General features: G+C 47.8%; 1 protein-coding gene across 4 annotated transcripts in view; it reads right to left on the bottom strand.

Moving 5' to 3' along the window:
- Positions 1-26,974, bottom strand: part of LOC142567741 (osteomodulin-like) — a 297,596-nt gene that overhangs the window by 120,542 nt on the left and 150,080 nt on the right. The window contains exon 1 of one of the 4 annotated variants that reach the window (XM_075677921.1): positions 1,592-2,318. The exons of the other annotated variants lie outside the window; for them this stretch is intronic. Within the exon in view, the coding sequence (XP_075534036.1) occupies positions 1,592-2,256 (665 nt within the window). The 5' untranslated portion in view covers positions 2,257-2,318. Of the gene's footprint in view, positions 1-1,591; positions 2,319-26,974 lie in introns of those variants that run through there. 4 annotated transcript variants of the gene reach the window in all.

The raw sequence follows: 26,974 nt of genomic DNA, 5'->3' as shown, positions 1-26,974 counted from the left end.
GAATTTTTGATTTAGGGCGTCAATTTATGCTAAATATAGGCAAAAATCGCAAATTTTCAGAAAACGAAACTCAAGTTTGAAACTCCACAACTCAGCAATGAAAAATGATAGTACGATGGCACCTAATAGTACTAATAGTCATCGTGAATTGCATTCAATAGTACATCTAAACCGGACAAAATTGATGCGTTGCACATGAATCTAAAGAAAAGGAATATTAGTCATGTGAAAGTAGAGCGTTTGCAGCACCCTTGTACACAACGCAACAAAGTCATGTAATATATAAATTGACATATCGAATTTGTCCGCTTTGAATGATGTAATGGATGGTGTTGACAGAACCGCCATATCTGTTTTTGTTGCAGAGCTATTAGTTTGTATACTTCGCGCTTCTATATTTTTCGTACTTTCAAATTTTTGAAAATTTTTTTAAGAATATGCAAGCCTAAATAGAAATTTTGCTTTGAACAGTCACTAGAATTTAACTTTCTCTCTGAAATGCAACAAATTTCATTAAAGTCGGTCCAGGGGTTATCTCAGAAAAGCGTTTTTGCGTTTTAAATGTAATTGAATAGGCCGCGTCAGAGTTGGTGCCGAGCTAAAACTTCCGCTTAACAGCTTCGCTGTAAAAATGCGTAACGTACGACTTACACACAAGCTGCACTCATGATAGCGTCGGATTGTGATACCAATAAACAAGGAGGCACCGTTACGCGGATACGTTTGCAGCTGCCGTTTGAGGTCTGTCGAGTAGCCGTAGCCGCTAGGTGGTGGTGCTCTTTTTTGGACGAGCACGGACCGGAAAATCCCGACCAACTAGAGGCTAACAGCTTCGCTGTAATAGATAGATAGATAGATAGATAGATAGATAGATAGATAGATAGATAGATAGATAGATAGATAGATAGAGATAGATAGATAGATAGATAGAAGGAAAGTCCGTGAAGTACCGTAGGAGTGCTAAAGCAGTAAAGGGCGCAACGATAAGCTTTGTCACTGGCGCCTTGTTTAAAGGGACGCCAAAGAGAAAAATGATTTCTTCTGCATCCTTAAATTACTTTTCTACAGCACTAAAACCCCACTCTTACCACGAAAGGCTTTTAGTATGCCAGAAAAAGCGCGAGAACGAATGATGGGTGGCGACGCCTCCTCGACGCATCTGGTCGGTGTGACGTCATTGATTTCGATGGTATCTTCTAGGGCTTACTTCATTATACAGCGGCACAGGCTGACTACATTGTGTTCTAAAGGAACCGAATATTAAACATGGCAGGTATCGGGAACCTTTACTCAGCCAACGCGGCCCTAATGCGAAAACATACTTTGGAATCCCTGACGTCACATTGAAGTACCGGCGTCGGGGTTTCGGCGCGAAATTCAAACACTTATACTTCGACCTTCATTTTCTTATCTAATAAACAAACTATTATTTTGAAATGACAGGCTGCAGGGTTCTCAAACAATGATTTATTAGTCCAAACTGATTTATTGTTTCGCTTTACTGTCCCTTTAAGCTTTCTGGCAGAAAATAAACACCTAAACGCTCGAAATTAAGCGAGACATATCGCGGGTGTATGCAGAAGTTGTTTACCTGAAGTCCAGGTGCGCCAGCCTAGGCGCCAGTTCAGGGAAGTAACTCCTTCGCAGGGCCCTGAGTGCACTGGCCTTCAGAGTAATGCTCTGCACTACGTCGAGACCCGCGAGTGCTCGGTCTTCGAAGTGCTCTAGTTTGGTGTTCTCGATCACGAACTGGTAGAGACCGCTGAGGCCGTCGAACCAGCGCTTCCTCAGAACGTGGATGGCGCTATTGCTTACCAGAACCTGCTTGAGTCCATGCATGATGGCCAAAGAGCTGTTTCCCAGGTCAAGCGTTGACTGCCGAACGTCTAGGTCGTGGACGAAACTCGCCACTCGCCTGCCCACGCCAGGGCTGTGCATACGGAACTGCGACTCTGTGACAATGACCGTCACAACTTCGAGCCTGTCAAATAGGTCCGGCGTAAGGGTGAAGTTGATGTGCTTCAGCGCGAGCGCGTTCATCTTGTAACTGCTAAGATAGCCCAGGATGGAGCTCAGGGAGCGCTCGTTGGTAATGGCTGAACACATCACTCGAATACCCAGAGCGGTGCGGGTGCACTTGCACGGGTGGATGTTGCTCTCCGACGGGCAGACGGCGGACGTGTACCTCGCGCGACACGCACCCACGAGGGCCAGCACCAGCGCGCATGCGACGCGGAACGGCCGAGCCGAAGCCATCGTCGCCCTGGCTTTGCTCGCGTTCTTCTCGCTGCACCAATGTCCCAACACACAATGCCTCGCCTAGGAAGGAAACTGAGTGGAGCTGCGATAACGCCTTATCTACGGTCCTATAAACGCGTTTCGTCGATAATGGGTCGTCGATAAGCCCTCCAGCACGCTGGCTACCTTGTGGATCTCATTAGGCCTTCCACATACCATGTTCTGAGGGTGAACAACACACAATGGTGATAAATCGTAGATTTTTGTTCTCTTTGCTATATGACCATGCGCTATCTATGTTGCGAGCTTCTGAACTGCTCTAGTTGACAGAATAGTTGGGAACATTTAGAGATTTTGGGCCGGTGGAATGTGGTCACAAATATGGTCACACGATGATGTTTTTCCCCTGTCAAAGAAAATGCGAGTTAGGTTCATGAGCTCCCACTATTACATAAATGTTCGAAATCTTTAATAAAAAAGCCGAGTACACCTGAGCGCTTCTTTTGAGTCGTGAATGCGACAGCATTAATGTCCAATTGAACGCTGCTGAGCGGTCCTTCGAGTTATTAACTCCTTGCGGGCAAGCCAGCGCGTTGGCACGCTTGGCCAACGCCTCCGAGGCAGCACAAGGCCGGTGCGCTTCAATCCGGGAAGGAGAGGCGACCCTGCCCGACTTCCACAGAATCTAGCGGGGACGCTCCTGATTAAGCCGCGGTGATTTTGACGTCATCGCTTTCGTCATGCCGGGCTGTGCTCCAAGTAACGACGACGCACTGGTGCATTGACACTATGCTCCCCGAACCGATGTACTGTGTGCCAAACCGTGGAGGCCCGGGTGATGTCCTCAAAAGGGCTAAAAAAATGCCAGTAGACCCCTTGGTAAATACCTTTTTTCTTTAAACTAGACATTAACACATTATCTGTAAAAATATCGGTGCACAACAAAGGTATTTTTGTCCCGTGGTCCATTTACTGCTTCTTATGCAAGGAACCTGAAACGATAGAGCATGCGTATCCGCATGACGATATAATGCTCCTGGGCCTCCACGGTTTGTGGAAAGGTAGAACGCAGTTCACCAATGCTGATGTCAATTCGCGACCTACACGGAATCACTTCATTTGAGTCGTAGTTCCATTTAAAGATGTCCATCGGCCACTCCTTGAACAGCCAACATGAATTGACATGCTAGATAAATTGACAGCACTGAAAAAATGTTAATACGTCTTGCCAGCAAAATTCTTCTTGAGATGTTTTATCTCTTGTCTATTGTTTGTGTATGTCAAAGCCGGCAATAGATAAAAAAACGCTAAAAAAAGCCCCGTGGTTAAGACACTTCGCTTCTGAGCGTGCGGTCGTAGGTTCGAAACTCACCACTCCCAACGTGTTTTCCTTTTGAATTTATGTTGTTTTTATACATCAATTTCTTTATAGCGATTACCGAGACGGTGTTATAACGCGGGCGAGACATGGCGCGGATACCACAGGTCCCGAACGGGTGACGGAGGTGGTGAGGCGTCCCGCCGTCGCCCTCTCCCCTCACGCAACCCCTAGCAGGCCAGCGTGGCAGCAGGTGTTCTCTTTCGCCCGCAGTCGAGGCGCGCGCGTGACCAGGTGTCGTAACCAGTGAGAATTTAGGTGCGATTTCAGTTCACCCGATGACAATGTCGGGTCAATGGTCTATTCTTTTCGCATCAACAATCAGCAATCTAATGGTAAAATTGCATTACTGCTTTCTTGTCATTTTTCTTGGGGGGGGGGGGGGAGGACAGCAACTATATCCAAACGCTAATGCGACCACTATAACAGCAAGATTCTCATGCTGTCTCTACCACGCACAAAGGCTTTGTCACGCGCTACTTATATGGGAGGAATTTCTATTGGAGGAATTAGAGGGCAGTAAATGGGATATAATAGGGCTCAGTGAAGTTAGGAGGCCGAATGAAGCATATACAGTGCTAAAAAGCGGGCACGTCCTGTGCTACCGGGGCTCGGCGGAGAGACGCGAACTAGGAGTCGGATTCCTGATTAATACGAATATAGCTGGTAACATACAGGAATTCTATAGCGTTAACGAGAGGGTGGCATGTGTTGTTGTGAAACTTAATAAGAGGCACAAAAGGAAGATTGTACAGGTCTACGCCCCTACATACAGTCATGACGACCAGGAAGTCGAAAGCTTCTATGAAGACGTGGAATCGGCGATGGGTAAAGTCAAAACAAAATACACCATACTGATGGTCGACTTCAATGCCAAGGTAGGCAAGAAGCAGGTTGGAGACAAGTCAGTCGGGGAATATGGCATAGGCTCTAGGAATAGCAGCGGAGAGTTAATAGTAGAGTTTGCGGAACAGAATAATATGTGGATAATGAATACCTTCTTCCGCAAGTGGGATAACCAAAGTGGAAGTGGAGGAGCCCGAACGGCGAGACTAGAAATGAAATGGACTTCATACTCTGCGCTAACCCTGGCATCATACAAGATGTGGACGCGCTCAGCCAGGTGCGCTGCAGTGACGACCATAGGATGGTAAGAACTCGAATTAGCCTAGACCTGAGGAGCGAACGGAAGAACCTGGTACATAAGAAGCCGATCAATGAGTTAGCGGAAAGAGGAAAAATAGAGGAATTCCAGATCAAGCTACAGAACAGGTATTCGGCTTTAACTCAGGAAGAGGACCTTAGTGTTGAAGCAATGAACGACAATGTTGTGGGCATCATTAAGGAGTGTGCTATAGAAGTCGGTGGTAACTTTGTTAGACAGGATACTAGTAAGCTATCACAGGAGACGAAAGATCTGATCAAGAAACGCCAATGTATGAAAGCATCTAACCCTACAGCTAGAATAGAACTGGCAGAACTTTCTAAGTTAATCAACAAGCGTAAGACGGCTGACATAAGGAAGTATAATATGGATAGAATTGAACGTGCTCCCAGGAACGGAGGAAGCCTAAAAGCAGTGAAGAAAAAACTTGGAATTAGCAAGAATCAGATGTATGCGTTAGGAGACAAAGCCGACCATATCATTACTAATATGGATGAGATAGTTCAAGTGGCTGAGGAGTTCTATAGAGATTTATACAGTACCATTGACACCCACGACGATAATGGAAGAAAGAATAGTCTAGAGGAATTCGAAATCCCACAGGCAACGCCGGAAGAAGCAAAGAAAGCCTTGGGAGCTATGCAGAGGAGGAAGGCAGCTGGGGAGGATCAGGTAACAGCAGATCTGTTGAAGGATGGTAAGCAGGTTGTTCTAGAGAAACTGGCCACCCTGTATACGCAATGTCTCATGACCTCGAGCGTACCGGAATCTTGAAAGAACGCTGACATAATCCTAATCAATAAGAAAGGGGACGCCAAAGACTTGAAAAATTATACACCGACCAGCCTACTGTCAGTTACCTACAAACTATTTACTAAGGTAATCGCAAATAGAATCAGGAACGCCTTAAACTTCTGTCAAGCAAAGGACCAGGCAGGATTCCGTAAAGGCTACTCAACAATAGGCCCTATTCAAACTATCAATCAGGTGATAGAGAAATGTCCGGAATATAACCAGCCCTTATACATAACTTTCATTGATTACGACAAAGCATTTGATTCTGTCGAAACCTCGGCAGTCATGAAGGCATTACGGAATCATGGTGTAGACGAGCCGTATGTAAAATTACTGACAGATATATATAGCGGCTCCACAGCCGCCGTAGTCCTCCATAAAGAAAGCAACAAAATCCCAATAAATAAAGTCGTTAGGCAGGGAGATACGATCTCTCCAATGCTATTCACAGCGTGTTTACGGGAGGTATTCAGAGACCTGAATTGCGAAGAATTGGGGATAAAAGTTAATGGAGAATACCTTAGTAACTTGCGATTCGCTTATGATGTTGCCTTGCTTAGTAACTCAGGGGACCAACTGCAATGCATGCTCACTGACCTGGAGAGGCAAAGCAGAAGAATGGGCCTAAAAATTAATCTGCAGAAAACTAAAGTAATGCTTAACAGTCTCGGAATAGAACAGCAATTTACAATAGGCAGCGAGGCACTGGAAGTCGTAAAGGAATACATCTACTTAGGGCAGGTAGTGACGGCGGATCCGGATCATGAGACGGAAATAATCAGAAGAATAAGAATGGGCTGGGGTGCGTTTGGCAGGCATTCTCAGATCATGAACAGCAGGTTGCCATTATCCCTCAAGAGAAAAGTATATAACAGCTGTGTCTTACCAGTACTCACCTACGGGGCAGAAACCTGGAGGCTTACTAAAAGGGTTCTACTCAAATTGAGGACGACACAACGAGCTATGGAAAGAAGAATGATAGATGTAACGTTAAGGGATAAGAAAAGAGCAGATTGGGTGAGGGAACAAACGCGAGTTAATGACATCTTAGTTGAAATCAAGAAAAAGAAATGGGCATGGGCAGGACATGTAATGAGGAGGAAAGATAACCGATGGTCATTAAGGGTTACGGACTGGATCCCAAGGGAAGGGAAGCGTAGCAGGGGGCGGCAGAAAGTTAGGTGGGCGGATGAGATTAAGAAGTTTGCAGGGACGGCATGGCCACAATTAGTACATGACTGGGGTTGTTGGAGAAGTATGGGAGAGGCCTTTGCCCTGCAGGGGGCGTAACCAGGCTCATGATGATGAGTTATATGGGAACTGTTTTTGATGTTCCATTCATATGAAAATGATGTTTGAGTATCAAGTGCAGATGCTTCCCGTAAAGTTCTGGTTATCGAAAGGCACTCAGTAGAGCACTGTCTATTAGCTTAGCAGTACAGACCTGAGTACTCTGCGGGCGGAGGGCAGCGTAAAAGAATGCTGCGTACTTTTGGCTTGGCTTATATACAAGGTAGGGGCACGACAAGGCAGGGCTTATAGTGTCTAATGACAACAGACCTACCGAGTTACTATCTAAATTCTTAAATAACCACCTGTTAGAGATCCCCAGCACCATCCCATCTTTTGTTCAAGACACGCCGCACTTTCTTAGAATTATCGACGGCATCAACGCCAACCAAATCTTTTCGGATCGCGCTGTTCTATTCTCTTTGGATATTTCTCTCAGTTACACTAACGTACCTATGAGTGACGGAATTGAAACCGTATCGAAATCCGTCGCAGTGAATCCTCAAGCGAACGCTCCTGAAGTTTATCTGTCCCTCCTTAGTCTAGTTCTCAGCTTCAACTATTTCGAATTCGATTCTATTGACAACCTGCAAACTTTCGGTTCAAGCATCGGAACACCATTCGCTCCCGCGTTTGCGAACATTTTCGTGGGACAGCTTGAAGCAGGCCCCCTGAAAGCCTGCCCTTTAAAACCCGACACCTGTCTGCGTTACATTGATGACATATTTATAATGTGGGAACACAGTACACGCACGTTAAGCTACCTAATTAGCCATTTCTATAACTTTGACGCGAGTATTAAATTTACTGCTCACCACTCTTCTTGTCAAATCAACTTCTTCGACACGAGGATCTACATAGAAAATGGAAAACTGAGAACGACATTTTACGGGAAACCTACGGATAGCCAGCAATATTCAGACTACAACAGTCATCACGACACTGGAAGCAAGAAATTTTTGCCGGACAAGCGAAACGAATAAGAAGAATCTGCAGCTAAGACAATGATTATATCGGCCACCTAAGTGACGTTAAAAAAACGTTAGCAGGAAGAAACTATCCACAAGTTCTTCTCGACAGAGCTTATGATGTCGCATTAAGATTAGAGAGCTAAGAGACAGCCTACACCAGAATCTGACAGACCACCAGCCTTCGTAACAATTTATTCTAATGTACTCCCAAACATAAACAACATCCTACGAAAGTAACACCCAGTATTATCAAGTAACTATTGTCTGAGAAAAGCGTTCCCAGATGTACCAAGGGTTACCTATCGCCGCAATAGAAACTTTAAACACATGTTAGTGCACGCTACAGTAAGCCAACATCATTCCCTCGTAATAAAAGCATGTTGTCGCCTCAGGTGCGAAACCTGCACACAGTTTCGCTGTGATATTAAAATTAAACACACCGCAGACAGTTATACACAAAAAGTGAAAAGTAGCTTTACTTGTACAAGTAAGGATTTGATTTATTTGCTTGAGTGTTCCTGCAGTATGAAACAATATATTGGTGAAATGGCACGATCAAAGAACGTTAGATTAAACGGACGTACCGCTGACGCCGCTAAAGAAGCTTCCGAAAGCCGTCGCCGAGCATTTCAACCAACCAGGTTATAACATTGACGAACCTAAACTCTACATCTTCCAGTCAACTTTCCTTTCTGAACGAGAAAGAAAATATGGAGAATCATACCATATTCATATGTTCAAGACATTGTAACCAATAGGCATAAACGTTTCAAAGAGAGCTTTAGAATCTAGTCGTTATGCTAAATTTAAAGCTATAGGCAACAACACTTAGCTTGGTTGCTTAGTGGGTTTTTCTTCTCCTTCTTTTCTTTTTCTCTTCTAATTATTTATTTATTCCTTTTCCGTAATTTTTTCTGTTTTTGCACGAGCAACGTTTTCTGCCGCTTCTTTTATTATCTCTCTCAGAGACAGGATAGCCCACTACCTCCAGCGAAGCAGTTAATAGAGGGGTGCTATGCACAAGGCCGTGTCACCGGCCTTGTGCACAGCACTCCTTTATTCTCAATTCTACACCCTCACCCCTAACACACCTTCGCTTGTTGCCGCACCCACCAGCCTTACCCCTCTCCCCTTTACAAGAAGGTTACCTATATATACTGTGCCGAGGAAACCAGAAATAATAATAATAATAATATTTGGGGTTTTACGTGCCAAAACCACTTTCTGATTATGAGGCACGCCGTAGTGGAGGGCTCCGGAAATTTTGACCACCTGGGGTTCTTTAACGTGCACCTAAATCTAAGCACACGGGTGTTTTCGCATTTCGCCCCCATCGAAATGCGGCCACCGTGGCCGGGATGAAACCAGAAAATACAAATACACTTGTCGAAACGTTGGCTGCCACTTTTGCCTTGTTCTCGTTTTGCTGAAAGTAGGAGCAAGTAATTTACTAAAATTTAGAAAATGAATAGTGAGACCTTGAGTAACTTTCTTATTGGATTAGAGAATGTATTGTTAAAACCTTGCATACATAGATGCAGCTAAATATGTAAAATCACACTATACTGCAGTAGCTGTAGACAAAGAACGCCAATCCCTACATCCTCAACCATATGCTGCATAACTTTTATGGAGAGTGCAGCCATTGCCCTAGCTATCCAACATCAGGCGAGGAGAGGCCGCTCCTCAATCATAGTGACTGACTCTCAAGGGGTATGCCGCTTATTTATGACAGGCCGTTTCACTTCGGCTACAATTAGGCTACCAGGTCCTAACTTGCAACACTACCACATTATAAAAATTATAACGTTTATCTTCGTGAACGCGGATTACGTGTAAGTGTATTGGTGTCATTCCTATACAGTTGCGATAGCAACTATGTGGACGCTCCAGACGCATTTCTATAGTCGTCATCGCCTCGATATCCTGTATGAAGTCCAAGGGCGATAACATCGTCTCCGCGCGCTGTATCCTTTAAGTGCGAGCGAAAGCGTGCGGCGGTGCGCCAACGATAGCGGCTCCATCTCGCGTGCCCAAAAGATGAAAGCGAGGAGGCAGCGCGCTGGTTTTCCGTCGCGCGAATGCTAGCGGGGGTAGGGGTGGGAAGGGGAGGGGGGGGGGGCGTTGCACTCTGCCAGCAACTACGCATTCCGCGGCCGCGCGCGCATTATCTTGGAAGCGATCTACAGAGTGGTTACTGACGGTGAAGAGTGCTCATAGCTGCATGGACGCTGTGTTCTGACCGCTAAGTGTGCGTTGAAGTGATAGGCAGCACGAAGGTCACTTCGCTCGCTGCTGCTGCTGCGCTTCCTTACGGCAGCGTTTTGACAGTGAGTGCCCGTGGTCATCAAGTGTTATGTGTTCATGTTGGCCCATGCGCGCTGACACCGTGCTTGTTAATTTAGTTAGCAAGGGAATGATTGGACTAAACGTTTATATGACCGATAAAACTGTTACCATTCGAATGAATGACTACTAATTTGCAATCGCAATCGATACATTCTGTTCGGTGTTGCGCTTCCAAAAACGCCCAAGACACTGCACTGAGCTTCCAAACGGGCTACACCCTGTTGACGAGTTTCAAAGCTACAGTGTTTCCTTGTACACCTGCATTGTTGCAAGCCGCCTAGCACGTTCCTCGGGAGTCTCCTGGGCACTCGAAGCCCGCGTCAGTTGTCGGACTTGTTCAGCTTGCGCCCGGCGCTTGACGACGACTTCGGGGTCAATAGACTCACGGTTGGCCTGACGCCGCTTGCGTTGCTGCTCCGCCCTTCAAGCTCGGCGCTCGGCCACTGGATCACGAGACGAACTCGGTACCTCAATAGCGCTCAGACAACCCGTAGCAGCTGCCGGAGGAGGTCAACCCAGCCCGCTTCGCCTACGCTTCTCTACTGCGAAGCTTCACCTCTTTTCTCCTTCCGAGCATTGCCCAACGTTGCCCACACATTCCTCTACTTTGCCTCGCGCTACGCGCGCCGCTTCGTTCTTTCCCCGGTGCGCGATTCTCTTCACTTCGAGGCGCCTTCCTCCGTCGCTTTCTTCGCGGCTTCAAACATACATTCGCCAATTTCAATGGCTGGCTAGCAACGCTTGCGCGTAATATGGTGCCCGCGACACTCGGGCCTCTCAGGCAACGAACGGGCTGATGCCCTAGCTCGTCATCTTCGCAACCGAGCGGAGCAGCCCAGCTTGCCTGTGCCAGAACACCCACGTGAAATGTTTGAACACCAGCGTTTAACAAGCCAAAAATAGGCCTTCCCGCACAAATACTAAAACGCGGAAGAGGCCATAAGCCTAAGACAAATGCAAACCGATGTTTATCCGCATTTCTTAAAACTCCTACCACTGTACTGCACACAATACCAAGCGAGATGCCCGTGATGTGGAGGTAGACCAACCCTTTCCCACATTTCGTGGACGTGTGAGAGTATGCCGACACAGTTACTAGTCAGCCTAACACAAAGCAGCAACAATCATTAGTGTAGCAGTGGGAGGTGCAGCTCGCAAGTTCGGACATGGGGGTGCAGAGGAGACTCCTCCAGCAAGTACAGCGATCGGTCAAGGCCAGTGGAACTCTGGACTAATAGAGCCGCCCATCGCTCTTTGACCCCTTTCCTTACTCCCTATTACTGTAAGGTTTACTACTACTGCTGCTGAAGTGCTCAATTACAACGCACTATATTGCACACTACGCGAGCCCGCATGGAGTATTATTCATGAAAGTAATGATATATACAGTACACTGACGGCGACCGCTGCCAAACAATCGGTTTCGGAACATTTAACCCAGCTATAGTGTCGGCTCTAAATGAATGGTTTCTATAGATTTCTATAGATTTCTATGAAGGATTGCAATATCCACTCAAGAGAAGCGATTTGCGACCAATTACACTTTCTTTTGGTGCTGTAATCTGCAATTACCTAAGGTTGAAAACCTTATATGCAGCATACACGGACGCATCCCTATTTCTGCCAATGTTTACTCTCTTGATCAAGCATTCAAATTGTCACTACGGAAGATGATGTCAAATCACCATCATCATCAGCCTGCTTAATGTCCACCGGAGGACGAACGCAATCTCCATTTAGCCCTGTCCTGCGCCAACCGAATCCAACTAGCGCCCGCGAATTTCCTAATTTCATCACTCCACATAGTCTTCTGCCGACCTCGACTGCGTTTCCCTTCTCTTGTTGCCCATTCTGTAACACTAATGGTACAACGGTTATCTAACCGGCGCATTACATAATCGGCCCAGCTCCATTTTTTCTCTTGATGGTAATTAGAATATCGCCTATGCCAGTTTGCTCTCTGATCCTAACTGCCATCTTTCTGTCTCTTAACGTTATGCCTAGCAATCTTCGTTCCATCACTCCTTGCGCGGTCCTTAGCTTGTTCTCTAGCTTCTTTCTCACTCTGCAAGTCTCTGCCCCATATGTCAGCACTGGTAAAATGCACTGATTGTATACCTTCCTTTTCAATGGTAATGGTAAGCTTCCAGTCAAGAGCTGGCAATGTCTGTCGTATGCGATCCAACCCATTTTTATTTTTCTATGAATTTCCTTCTCATGATCAGGGTTCCCTCTGATTAGTTGACTTAGGTAAACGTACTCCTTTAAAGACTCTAGAGGCTGACTGACGATCCTAGACTCTTTTTCACTTTACCGGCTATTCATAATTTTCTTGGTCTTCTGCATATTAATCTTCAACCACACTCTTACACTCTCTCTGTTGAGGTCCTCAATCCTTTGTTGTAATGCGTCTGCATTGTTGCTGAATCGAACAATGTCATCGGCAAACCGAAGGCTCCTGAGATATTCACCGTCGATCCTTACGCCTAAGCCTCCCTAGTTTAATAGCTTGAATACTTCTTCCAAGCACGCAGTGAATAGCATTGGAGAGATTATGTCTCCCTGTCTGACCCCTTTCTTTATTTGTATCTTCCTGCTTTTCTTGCGTAGAATTAAGGTAGCTGTGGTACCTCTGTAGATATTTTCCAAGGTATTGACACGTGTACTTGTCTTTATCGGGCGACACGTTTCACCGCCTAACAAATGTTATCGCACAGCGCAGGACGCGCCTGCATGTATCGGAAGTTTCTGGAATGCTATCGATGGTTCCATCCACTGTCTGTGACCGAAACTTGTGTAATCTGATGGCATATGTGCGCGAGGCGAATAATGTAGAACTTTGTGGAAGGCACGCGGGTCCCAACGATTAGTCTGGAACATTCGACGATTGATGTATAAAAGCCTACGCGCTTCACCCTTTGATCAGATTTTCGACGATCGCCGACTGTGTTCGCCGCTCTCGTTGTGCTTTAAGTGTAGCCTGTTTTGTGGGCACAGGTTCGCCCAATAAAAGCTAGTTTTGCCTATCACAGTATTGCTACTGTGTTCTTTGACTTCACGACCACGTAACATCTGGTGGAGGTGCTTTGCGTTCATGTACCGGAGGCCCCCACAAAGTAGTGACCCAAGCCCTCACGCGAAAGACAACACCAACGTCGCTAAGAACCAGCGAGGTAGCCGCAGGCTGCAAGGACTGCCCCCGGAGCACAGACTTTGGCCTGAGACGACCAGCAAGGTCGCCACTAAGTCCACGCCAATGGCAGCCCCAGCGTTTCCCGTCGTGCTGCAGCAGCCCAGGGAGCCTCCGACGTTCCGTGGTTCAACGTTCGAGGACCCGGAAAGCTGGCTTGAGACGTATGAGAGAGTCGCTGCATTTAACAACTGGAACAGTGACGACAAACTAAGACATGCCTTTTTCGCATAGGAAGACGCGGCCAGGACGTGGATCGAGAACCAAGAAGCCACCTTAACGACCTGGGAACTGTTCCGAAGCGGCTTCCTGTAGACATTGGCAAGCATCGTGCGCCGAGAACGAGCCCAAGCGCTATTAGAAACCCGGGTGCAGCTACCTAATGAGACAACCGCGATCTTCACGGAGGAAATGGGCCGTCTATTCCGCCACGCTGACGCTGAAATGCCCGAGGAGAAGAAAGTCCGCCTACTCATGCGTGGTGTGAAGGAGGAACTTTTTGCTGGAATGGTACGAAGCCCACCGAAGACCTTCGACGAATTTCTTCGCGAGGCCACCAACATCGAGCAGACACTCGAGATGCGAAACTGGCGATTAGACCGCCGCACGAACTCGACAAACTACTCCGGAGTTCAGTCACTTGCCACCGACGACCTACGCGAGACTATCCAAGTGGTCGTGCGGGAGGAGGTACAGAAGCTGTTCCCACCATCACAGCCTCAAGTGGCTTCGATTGACGACGCCGTACGTAAGCAGCTCCAACAACAACTCGGAGTAGCCCCTGAATCGTCGCAGCCTCAGCCGCAAGCGCTGACCTACGCCACCGTCGCCCGCCGTCAAGGTCCCCCTCCACGACCGCGCCAGGGCCCCGTAACGCCGCAATCCTGTCGACCACCACCACCGCCGCCAGCACGCCCACCAGTCGCCCAGCGCAGCTACCCGAGGAAGACAGACGTTTGGCGCGCTCCTGACCACCGCCCGCACTACTACTACTGCGTAGAAGCGGGTCACGTCTACTGACGATGCCCATACCGGGAGATGGGACTGCGAGGTTTCGCCGTCAACGCTCCGCATCCGCAGCAAGGTGAACGCCCTCGCGATATCGCCGACTACCTCGCCGCCACTCAGTGGAGCCCTCGACGATCGTCCCCTTCGCCGTCACCGGCCCGCTACCTGTCGCCGCAGCGCCGACCATACACTGGCCCAGCCCGGGGCGTGTCAGCGAGCCCATATCCGGAAAACTGAAAGCAGCAACCGATGGAGGTGCGGTTGCTGTTCGTCGAACTGACGAAGATCCTCCGCCGCCGACGAAGACGAGGAAGAGACCGTCTCGACGACATAACAACGACACGCCGCCGTCCCGACGAAGTCAGGAAGCCAAGACTACACCGACAAAAGACGACTTGACGACGCGAAGTTCCGGCTTCAGTTCAACACGACGCAGCCGTGATCCGACGCCAAGACAAAGAACCACCGACCTCGACGTGCTTCTCGACGGCCACGCAGTTACCGCCTTAGTGGACACAGGGGCCGATTACTCCGTAATGAGTGGACACATCGCCGCCCAGTTGAAGAAAGTTAAAACTGCATGGGAAGGCCCTAAAATTCGAACCGCCGGAGGACACCTCATTACGCCGACTGGAATCTGCACGGCAACAATTACCGTACATGACCGGACTTACTCTGCCACCTTCGTTATTCTTCAAAAGTGTTCACGAGACGTCATTCTCGGCATGGACTTCCTGAACCAACACGGCGCAATCATAGATCTGAAGTCAAAATCGGTAACGCTATCGGAAGATCAAGCGATACCGCCGGAGAGCTCTCGTAGTCACCATGCCTTGAGTGTGCTCGAAGATCAAGTGAGCATCCCGCCGCGCTCCAGCATTATTATTTCCGTCGGCACCGAAACACCTGCCAAAGTAGAACGCGTTATCGAGGGCGGCCAACATCTACTGCTCGACCGTGAAATTTGCGTCGCAAGAGGGATCGCTCGACTCCACGGGGGGAAAGCGGAAGTTATGCTAACCAACTTCAGCCAAGAGTTCCAGCACATCAACAAGGGCACGACAATCGCGTACATCGAGGAAATTGTGGAAACCCTCTCGGATTCTGCCGCATATACCCTTATGAGCATAGTCTCCGAACCAGACTTCAACGTAAATCCATGTCTTCCTAGGAGTAAGCAGCAACAGATCAAAAGTCTGCTCCGGCGATACAAAGACTGCTTTTCCACGCGATCGAGGATTCGACAAACACCAGTTGCAAAGCATCGCATAATAAGCGAAGAGTGCGCTCGACCACTCCGCCAGAGCCCTTACCGAGTTTAGACGCGAGAACGTGAAGCTATTAGGCAACAAGTCGACGAAATGCTGCGCGACGACATCATCCAGCCGTCGAATAGCCCGTGGGCATCTCCTGTAGTCCTGGCGAAGAAAAAGCACGGAACCCTACGCTTCTGCGTCGATTATCGTCGACTGAACAAGATCACGAAGAATGACGTGTACCCCCTTCCACGGATAGACGACGCATTGGATCGGCTCTGCAACGCTAAATACTTCTCGTCGATGGACCTCAAGTCCGGCTACTGGCAAATAGAAGTCGACGAAAAAGATCGCGGAAAGACCGCCTTCATCACCCCAGACGAGTTCTACGAGTTCAACGTTATGCCATTCCGACTGTTCTCGGCGCCTGCAACTTTCCAGCGCGTCATGGACATGGTGTTAGCATAATTCAAGTAGCAGACCTGTCTTGTTTACTTGGATGACGTCGTCGTCGTTGCCGGAAATTTCGACGATCACCTTAGGCGGCTAGCGACAGTACTAGAGGCCATCAAGTCATCAGGGCTCACTCTGAAGCCAGAAAAGTGCCGCTTCGCTTACGATGAACTTCTGTTCCTAGGCCACGTCATCAGCAAGTCTGGAGTCCGCCCCGACCCGCAGAAGACAGCTGCCATCGCACAGTTCCCGCAACCCATCGACAAGAAGGCAGTGCGTAGATTCCTTGGCATTTGTGCCTACTACAGGCGCTTTGTCAAGGCATCACTGAGCCGTTGACACGTCTAACTAAATGTGATGTTGAGTTCAAGTGGGAAACGCCGCAGGCCGACGCATTTCAAGAACTCAAACGACGCATGCAGTCGCCGCCGGTACTTGCGCGCTTCGACGAGTACGCCGATACAGAAATACATTCTGACGCCAGTAGCCTAGGCCTCGGTGCCGTTCTAGTCCAGAGGAGAAACGGAGTCGAACAGGTGATAGCTTACGCTAGCCGGTCGCTGTCAAAAGCGGAAGGCAACTATTCTACGACCGAAAAGGAATGCCCCGCCATCGTTTGGGCTACAGCTAAATTTCGCCCTTATCTTTATGGCAGGCCATTCAAAGTCGTCAGCGACCATCACGCGTTGTGTTGGCTAGCGAATATAAAGGATCCTTCAGGACGACTGGCGTGGTGGAGCGTCAGGCTACAAGAATACGACATCACTGTAACCTACAAGTCGGGACGAAAACACTCCGATGCCGATTGCCTATCACGCGCCCTCATTGACCCGCCGCCGCAAGATGACGAGAATGACGACGCCTTCCTTGGAATGATAAGCACGCAAGACTTCGCTGTACAGCAACGTGCAGACCCGGAGCTCAAAGGCCTCGTCGAATATTTGGAAGGGCACACCGACGTTGTCCCTAGGGCCTTTAAGCGCTGATTATCTTCCTTCGCGCTTCAAAACAATCTACTCGTGAAGAACTTCGGACCAGTCCGCGCCAACTACCTTCTTGTTGTTCCGTCGGCGCTGCGTCCAGAAGTACTGCGCACCCTACATGACGATCCGACCGCCGGCCACCTCGTCTTCTCCCGGACGCTATCGAGGATACAAGAAAGGTATTACTGGCCGCGCCTAACCGCCGACGTTGCCCGTTACGTCAAGAAATGCGGAGACTGTCAGCGACGCAAGACACCACCCACAAGGCCAGCCGGATTACTACAGCCGATCAAGCCTCCTTGCCGACCTTTTCAGCAGATCGGGATGGACTTGTTGGGACCGTTTCAGACGTCAACGTACAGAAATAAGTGGATCATCGTGGCGGCGGACTACCTCGCTCGCGTCGCTGGAACTAAAGCTCTGCCGAAAGGCAGCGTAGCCGAAGTGGCAAAATTTTTCGTCGAAAGCGCTGCGACATGGCGCCCCAGAAGTCCTCATCACCGACTGAGGAACGGCCTTTACAGCGGAGCTCAGCCAAGCCGTTCTTCAGTACAGTCAGACAAGGCACAGGAGGACAACTGCCTAACACCCACAGACGAATGGTCTTACGGAGCGCCTGAATAAAACCCTCGCCGACATGCTAGCAATGTACGTCGACGTCCAACACAAGACCTTGAATGCCGTCCTGCCGTACGTAACCTTCGCTTACAAGACGGCGGTGCAAGTAACAACACAGATCACGCCGTTTAAGCTGGTTTACGGCAAGAACCCCACAACGACGCTCGACGGCATGCTGCCGCACGTCACTGACGAGGAGAATCTTCGCGTTGCTACGTATCTCCTGCGCGCCGAAGAAGCCCGACAGCTCGCCCGCCTGCGGATCAAGAACCAGCAGAGGCCCGACAGCCGACACTACAACCTCCGACGACGCTTCGTCGAGTACCAGTCCGGAGACCGTGTTTGGGTTTGGACCCCAATACGTCGACGAGGACTCAGTGAGAAACTATTACGACGTTATTTCGGACCCTACAAGATCGTCCGACGTGTTGGCGAACTGGACTATGAGGTCGTGCCAGACGGCATTTCGCAGTCACAGCGGCGCCGGGCACGATCTGAAGTGGTCCAAGTTTTGCGTCTGAAGCCCTTTTACGCAGGCTGACGAACTTCCTTATTTTTGTTTTCTTTGCTACGAGTGCTTTTCTTTATTACTTTCGTTTGTTTGCAGCATCGGGTCGATGCTTTTTAAGAGGGGGGTATTGACACGTTTACTTGCCTTTATCGGGCGACACGTTTCACCGCCTAACAAATGTTATCGCACAGCGCAGGACGTGCTTGAATGTGCGGGATGTTTCTGGAATGTTATCGATGGTTTCATCCACTGTCTGTGACCGAAACTTGTGTAATCTGATTACATGTGTGCGCGACGCGAATAATGTAGAACTTTGTGGAAGGCGCTCGAGTCCCAGCGATTAGTCTGGAACATTCGACAATTGATGTATAAAAGCCGACGCGCTTGACCCAATGATGAGATTTTCGACGATCGCCTACTGTGTTCGCCGCTCTCGTTGTGCTTTAAGTGTAGCCTGTTTTGTGGGCACAGGTTCGCCCAATAAAAGCAAGGTTTACCTATCACAGTATTACTACTGTGTTCTTTGACGTCACGGCCACGTGACAGTATTTACGTAAGCGTTCTGTACTCCTTGATTGCGTAATGCCTGTATGACTGTTGGTATCTCTACTGAATCAAATGCGTTTTTTTGTAATCACTGAAAGCCATATGGATAGGCTTATTGGACTCTGCGGGTGTCTCGATAACCTGATTAATGACATGGATGTGATCCATTGTAGGGTATCCGTTCCTGAAGCCAGTATGTTCCCTTGGTTGGATAACGCCCTGTGTTGCCCTAATTCTATTGGAGATTACTTTGGTAAATATTTTTACAATACTGGGAGTAAGCTAATGGGCCTATAATTTTTCAATTGTTTAACGTGTCCCGTTTTGTGCATTAGTAGAATGTCTGCATTGCAGTTTTCTGTAACCGGTCGATAGACGCTTCGTATATTGAGCGGCCAACTTTCCAAGCACTATGAGTCTTCCATCTTTTATTAAATCGTTTATTATTCTATCTTCTCCTCTCGCTCTTCCTCGTTTCACGTCTTGTAGGGCCCTTCTGACCTCATCGCTAGTTATAGGAGGAGTTTCTGTATCCTGTTCAATACTCTTTTTAATGGAGGTATCTTTAATCCTCCGGGTACTCTGCAAGTCAATGCAGAATTCGTCCACTGCGTTTATTAAACCTTCGAGATTGCTGATGATATTACCCCGCTTATCTTTCAGTGCATACATCTTGGTTTGTCCTATGGCGAGTTTCTTTCTTACTGATTTCAGGCTGCGTCTTTTTTTTACGGCTCCTTCAGTTTTTTCGCATTATAGTTTCGAATATCACTTATTTTCGTCTTGTTGATCAGTTTTCACAGTTCCGCGAATTCTAACTTATCCCTTTAATTGGACACTTTCATTCTTTGTCGTTTGTTTATTAGGTCCTTTGTTGCTTGGGAAAGCTTGCCTACTGATTACCTAGGTGCCTAGCATCCAACTTCAATTGCTGCCTCTGAATCCAGCCTAGTTACAGTTTTATTCATTATCTCTATGTCATCTTCATCTCTCTGTTCTAAGTTTGCATATTGTTTGCAAGTACCGACCTGAATTTTTCTGCTTTTACCCTTACTGCCTCTAAGTTGACCTTTTTTTCGTCTTGACCAATTTTACTCTTTCTTTCTTCAAATTGAGATGAATCCTAGCCCTCACTAACCTACGATCACGGCGCTTTACCGTATCTATCACTTCTACATCCTGCACTATGCTGGGATCAGCAGAAAGTATGCAATCAATTTCATTTCTTGTTTCACCATTACGGATTTTCCAGGTCCACTTTCTATTGTTATGATTACTGAAAAAGGTGTCCATTATTGGAAGCGTATTCCTTTCCGCGAATTCTACCAGCATCTCTCCTCTAGCGTTCCTAGAATCGACGCCGTACTTGGCGATTGCTTGATCACCAGCCTGCTCTTTCTTAACTTTTGCAATGAAGTCACTCATTGCTATACTGTACTGTGTTTGCACTTTTCTCATACCTATTTCAACATCTTCTTACAACTGATGTACTTCATCATCATCGTGACTGAATGTTAGAGCGTACTACCTTTAATCTGTGCTTCTAATAAGAAGCACAGATTAAGTTTGACTACGACTATAGCAACCCTCTCATTATTGCTGTAGATTTCGTCAGTGTTGCCCGCTTTGTCGTTATGGATTAGGAATCCTACCTCGTATTGCTTCTTATCTAGGAGACCTCTATAGCAGAGGACATGACCGTTATTAAGCAATGTATAAGCCCCACCAGTTCTAATCTCAGTAAGGCCAATGATATCCCAAACAATGTCTGATAGTTCCTCAAAGACTACTGCTAGGATAGCCTCATTCGACAGAGTCTGGCAATAAAAGGCTGACAGGGTCAGTCTCCACTGGCGGCCTGTCCCGATCCCGAGATTCTTAGCACCCTCTGCTGCACTACAGGGCATACAGGGCCGCCTTGGTCAGGTGCTCCGCAGCTGCTGGGGACTGAGGGCCATGGGTGAATTGTATGAATCATGATGTCAAAAGTAGTCGTTAATGTTTAACGTTACGATATAGTATTGTAAACATTCTCTGGCACACTGTAACACGGACCTTCTTTACGTAAATATAGTTATTAATGCGAAAGCATTATATGCCCCATTACGTTAAAATTCAGCATCGTGGGCGTCGCCAGCATGCGATGGCACCAAACATGGCCGACCGCGCAATGAGTAAAAACACGTCAAAATGCTCGGATCGGCATCACGTCCCTCAGGAGGGTCCCTGTAAAAAGGCACAGTGAATGTCTGAAGCAACTGCAGTTAATATATGAAGTTCCGGTGGAGAAGTCGCTCCATTAAGTTTCCTCATTAAGGATTCATCTTACTGAAAAACATGTTTGCTGGTTGTTTAAGCCTAGGATCAGTAAACCACTGCTCCCGTACACCTCCAATCACACAAAGCTTGTAAAAAAGTCCATTATCTTGTCGTATTTAAGAATTTCTTTCCTAAAATGATGTTTTCATTTGGCAGAGAGCATGAACTGAATTCACTAAGCTGCGGTGTTCGTACGCATTTTCTGAGCCAGCAAGTTCTTACTCTAAATAAGCGTGCATCCGAAGTGGCAGTGCATTTAATTTAGGCTTCGTATGAGAGCGAGAATGAAGTAAAACTTGGAATAAACGACAAGAATAGAAGTACGGTCAACTGGCAGCATGATCTCGCATCACGCATCTGTAGTTGAGGCTACGTTGTTACGGCAAGTGCCTCCACATCCCTATTCGACGGGTTCCTTTTCCGGACGTTTGCTGCAGAGCCGACAATCGGAACCCTGCTGCACCGTTCACCGCACTGCCGTCACACGTATAGCGGTGGAAGTGCTGCACATTCTTCTCAGGTTCCTGCGTGACACAGAACTGACGGACCCACCGTGGCATATTTGGCGCAGGAAAAGACACTCATTAGAGCAATTACCGACCAAGTCTTCAATGCTAACCCCCCCTGCATAAACATCACCGCCCCCCCATATTATGAAACGACTAAATTTCTTTATTTCTATACTAATTACGGAAAGGGTAAGTAGGAAGCTGTATATAGTTCATATGGCCACAAGGCAAGGCGACCAGCCCTCGTATGTTCATCGGCATGGTATGTGATGGCGCTGCACAGTTTTGCAGGTGCGGTTTTAATACAGCGCATGGGGCCAATATCAGCTCCCTCAGTAGCCGGCACCGTCTAAGGATCTGGAGAATGCGGCCGTCGAGGGTCAACGAACCCTGAAATGCGCCCTTCCTTCGCATAGCGCCTCTGTCAAGGGCACAGAAAGCTATGGCAGCAGCTGAAATGCAAGAAGAAGCCGGGTCTGCCGACACTCCCATGTTGTGACAGACTTCACTTCGTAACATCCGCAAGTACAACTTTCGCTGCCTATCACACTGTGACGAGGCGTCAGCGTTCATCGCTTCTTGATGTCTCCTCAGTTGATCAAAAACGAACATGACTCGTAGTAGGTCAAGAGATTGTTTTGCAGCTTCAGTAGGCCGCATTCTGACACAGGCGAAATGCACAAAAGAGCGCACGCTTCAATTTGGAGAGCGGTAATAAATCATAAGTTGATTACGTCAGGGCCTGCAACCTCTAGCCACATTCTCTGTCATAGCCCAATGGCACCTCATAGAAGTCAAGACTAATCAGTCCACAACATAGCAATTATCAGCGCCAACATTGCTATAAGTTTACCTGCCTCATAAGAACACACGTCATGCGCACATCAGAATACTGCACAGCACCGTACATGAAGCAAATAGCGGTTCAACATTCAAGCTGGTTTTGGATGAAATCGGTTTAAACCCTCGATCTCGGGACACTGACGCACCTTACTCAGAGCAGTCACTGCACATAAAGTACAATACCAAGGTGGGGGTGGTGGTATCCAAGCGACGCCTGACCGTATTTTTTAAAGATATGAATGCGGCCTCGCAGTACGAACAAACTGCACCTCAAGAGCAACGGTTCGATAAAAGTACGCACAAATTTTGGATGTTGTAAAACGTCTTCAGCGTACTTTGGTGTTCACTGCAGTACGAAGGCCTCTCCCAAAGATTTCTAATTACACCTGACCTGCGTTATGTCTGAAGCTTACCGATTTCATTAACCCACCTAATCTTCCGCCGATGTTGACAGCGCTTCCTTTTCCCTAGCATCCATTCTGTATTTCTAATGAACCACTGATTATCTGGCCTATGGATTACACGACTTTCCCAGCTCCTATTTTTCCTCTTAATTTCAGTTACGATTACATTTGTTCTCTGATCCCTTGCCTCTCTCAGCGTTGGGCCGAACATTTCTCGTTCCATCGCTTGTTTAAGTGGTCCTGAACTTATTCTCAAGCTTCAAAATTAACCACCAAGTTTCTGGCCCATATGATAGTACTTGAAGGATAGAATGATTGTAGACTATCTGTCTCAACGAAAGCGGTGAGCTCTCAGTCATAAATAGGTAATGCCGGCCGTATGCACTCCGACCCATTTTCATTCTTCTGTAAATTTTCTTCTCATGAGCAGGGCTCTCTGTAGGTAAGTGACTTAGATTAATTTAATTTTGCACACCCTCAAGAGGCTGACTGCTGATCAGGAATTCTTGTTCGCTTGACAGATTATTCACAATTACTTTTGTCTACTGCATAGTCATCTTCAACCTACTCTTATACTTTCTCGGGTAAGGTCCTCAATCATTTCTTGCAATGTGTCCCCAGCGTTTTTGAACAAAACAAACGTCATCGAGAAGCTGAAGGCTGTGGATATTGTTACGGTGCATTTCGACTGGACCGTGCGCGCATGAGGAAGACGAAGTGGTAGACTGTATCCTGGAGCTGTGACCTTTGTACCAGTCTGTGCGATTACCACTAACTTTCGCCCATGTAAATAGTTGTAAATACATTCGTGAATCGGGCTTCCTCTTCGTAACATTTGGTGGAGGTTCTGGGTAACGACTCAGAACGGATCTTAGCAGTGGCCGCCGCTTCGGTTCTTCACTGATGTCGCAGGAGACGGTGCCCATTTCGGCAACTCCTGCATCGACTGTCGTACTCACGCATCCACGTGGTCCAGGAACTTTCTGCGGCACCGATGGCGCCGACGTCGACGACTGGCTGGAGCCGCAACAAATGGGATTCCACAGTGATGCCGACGAACATAAATTTTACTCAGCGGGAAATGCGTTAGTGTGGTTTTAAAAGCATGAGGAACTCCGTGACTGGGATACCTGCAAGTAGAAACTACGAGATCTCTTCGAAAACCACTGGGTCGGAAGGTCGTCGCCAAGAAAGAGTTGGCATCACCAGTTTAGACGTCCACTGAAGGCTACCTCAACTATATACAAGACGTGCTGGCACTCTGCCGCAAGGCCGACGCTGAAATGCCGAAAAAGTCGGGCATGTTTTGAAAGGTACCGCCGATGACGCCTTCAATTTACTCATTTGTAAGAACTGTACTTCGGTTAATGACATTACCACAGAGTGCAAGCGTTTCGAGAAAGTCAGAAGCCGTCCTATTTATCAGTCATTCCCACGACTTCCCTATACGGCTGCAAAATCGTCTTGTGAAGACCGTCAGGACTCTTTCGCGGCAGCAGTAGCCTTCAGAGCAGCTAAAGAAAATCGTGTGCCTTGAGCTGGAAGCCATGTGTCCCGCGGCTCTGCACCTCAGAGGTACAAGTTGCTGAGCTAGTCGGTTTGTATTGCTGAGTAGACCATAAATATGATCGATTTAGTGAAAACAAGGAAGGACAGAAGGGAACGAGGGGAGCGCCAACTTTCGAGTGTTTATTCTCTATTGTATAACATGCAGTATATACAGGCAGGTGAATGTGCAACCCACAAAACAGCTTCAATCGCACAACACCCTAATCGCAGCCGGCTATCAAAAAATATTTTTTTTCTGCACGCAAAAGTAAAACTGACGTTTCGCTAACACAAGACAAACCTCGTTCTTTAATATGAAACGGCGCTAACAGTTCACGTGCCGTGGTGTCCCTGCTTCTTCCAAGAAACCGTACCTTGTCTAGTCGTGGCGCACACGAATGTAAATTTCAGTGCTGAGGCAAATGTGACCCGTCTTTACCTTTCAGTGAAAGCTCATGTTCCCACGCATGCTCATTTACGCATCGCCCAGTCTGGCCGACATATGTCTTACCGCAAAACAGCGGAACCTCATACCCGACTCCGGTAGCACATATTGTGTACGGCTTGGCATGTATTATAGAACAGCCATGTTTCTTGCTCCCATCAGAAAGAATGCGAGGACACAGCAGGCCGAGCTTGCGTGGCGCCCAGAATACAACTGACACCGCCTATCTGTCTGTAACATTCTTTAAGTTGTGGGTTACACGGTGCATATTAAGCAGGCCACTGGCTGACCTTCCCAAGACGGACACGGCGTTCTTTTGGGGCTGCAAACACCCTCACCCGCTTGTTAACAATGCCTTCGATATCAGGCCACTTTGATCCATCTGCACCAACCACAGACGCCAGTGGCCATGGCATAGGTGCTGTCGTTGTCCAAGAGCAAAATCGAGTCGAGCACGTCATCGCCGACCCAAGTCGCCTCTTGTCGCCCTTCAGGGCGCAATTTTTCTACCACCGAGTCCGAGTACCTCGCTCTGGTGTGCGCAGTGGCTAAATTTCGCCACTAACTTTCCCCCATGACATTGTTGTAAATACATTTTTGCATCGGACTTTCTTTTCGTAACTTAATATTAGCCATTGATAGTCGCTCTTAATCCTTCCCAGTGTGACAAGTTGAACATTTCTTCCAAGCATGCAGTGAATATAATTGGGAGAGATTGTCTCCTTGCCCGACCGTTTTCTCGGTATTTTACCCCTTTTGTTGTATGCTTAAAACATCTGAAGCCGGAACTATCATGGAAGCAGAGTCGAAGCCTGAGCACTTCCGGATATGTACGCTGTGACTGAACGTAAGCATGGAAATGACACATAAATAAAATAATCTTTGAGCTGTCAGGCGCATGCTGCAATTACCTTGTTGTGAAGTTCATTCAGTCCTTCAGTACAATCCGTACGATATGCACTTGCACTGAGAACTACGCGCAAATGTCGTAGCTTCGTCCAAGCGCGCTGAATTGAGTGACAGAACTGTGCGCCGCCGGGAGACCAGGCAAGGCTGTATAGTACGAGCAAAGCAGATATTGATCTTACTGATACGAAGCCTTCTAGCGACCATTCTTATCGTCGTGCACGCTTCCCATCGTTCACTTCGTTATATCAGGCCACTGTGGTCGGTTTTCCCATGCCGCCATGTAGACCTGACTGCTGCCCAGCGGGCGCGGAGTACCATAACACCGTCGCCGGCTAAACGAAAATTCTCGCGCTGAATCCGCCAACGCCTGTTAAGGTCTTCTTAAGCGATGGAGGGAAACATAGAAAGAACACCGCACGAAGCGACTGAGAGACATGAGTAATGTCATTACGCCCGTGACAAGTGTTATTCTGTGGTTACGAATAAGCAATTCAACCAATTGTAAGACGACGACGGCTGTCGTCTGCTGTCGTTTTTTTCTGTCGCCTGGTCTTCCCAATGCCTGTTGCTTCTTACGGGATTTGAGAACGCAAAACATAACGTAGTGGCGTCTCTATGGGCGCTATTCTGCGCGCTTCTTTTTTTTACCAAAAACAAAGTGTCTCCACTGATGCGCGTCAATGTGGTTCCATATACAGTAAACTCTCAGTTGTACGAACGTCAATTTATCGAATATTTCGGAATAACGAACTTTTTAAAAATTCCCGGCATTTTCTTATATATTCTATGCAAAAATGTTTCACTTAAACGAATTTCGGAACAGTCAATACTTCAGTTTAACGAACTCGCTCAGAGGACCAAGGCTTCCACTGCATTGCACTGAAGGCGCAACCGATGCCCTCCTTCATCAAACCGCCGCTCCAGCAGCAATGTAACGTCGCTGGCGCTACAGTGCCCCTGGGGCAAAGCGGCGGCGCGGACAACAAACGGCAACGAGGCATGGCCTCCGAGCTCGCCCGCACAAAACGAGCAAGCATGTAATCTCGGAGGCCATGAACAAAGTAACATTGCTGGCGCTTACAACGTAGCCAGAGCAAAGCGGCGATCTGTCACACCACAAACCACGTGGTGTGTGTGTTCTTTTTTTTTCCGACCGCCTAGTCGTGGTATGGTCGTCGTCTCTTTCTTTCCAGTCTCGTCGGTTCCGCGTGTGCACACAAACGACCCACGTGGTGTGTTCTTCATT

This window comes from Dermacentor variabilis, unplaced genomic scaffold (genome assembly GCF_050947875.1).
Source record: "Dermacentor variabilis isolate Ectoservices unplaced genomic scaffold, ASM5094787v1 scaffold_14, whole genome shotgun sequence".
Classification (NCBI taxonomy): domain Eukaryota; kingdom Metazoa; phylum Arthropoda; class Arachnida; order Ixodida; family Ixodidae; genus Dermacentor; species Dermacentor variabilis.
Note: the sequence above shows the minus strand (reverse complement) of the source record. Positions and strands in the feature narration are given on the sequence as shown.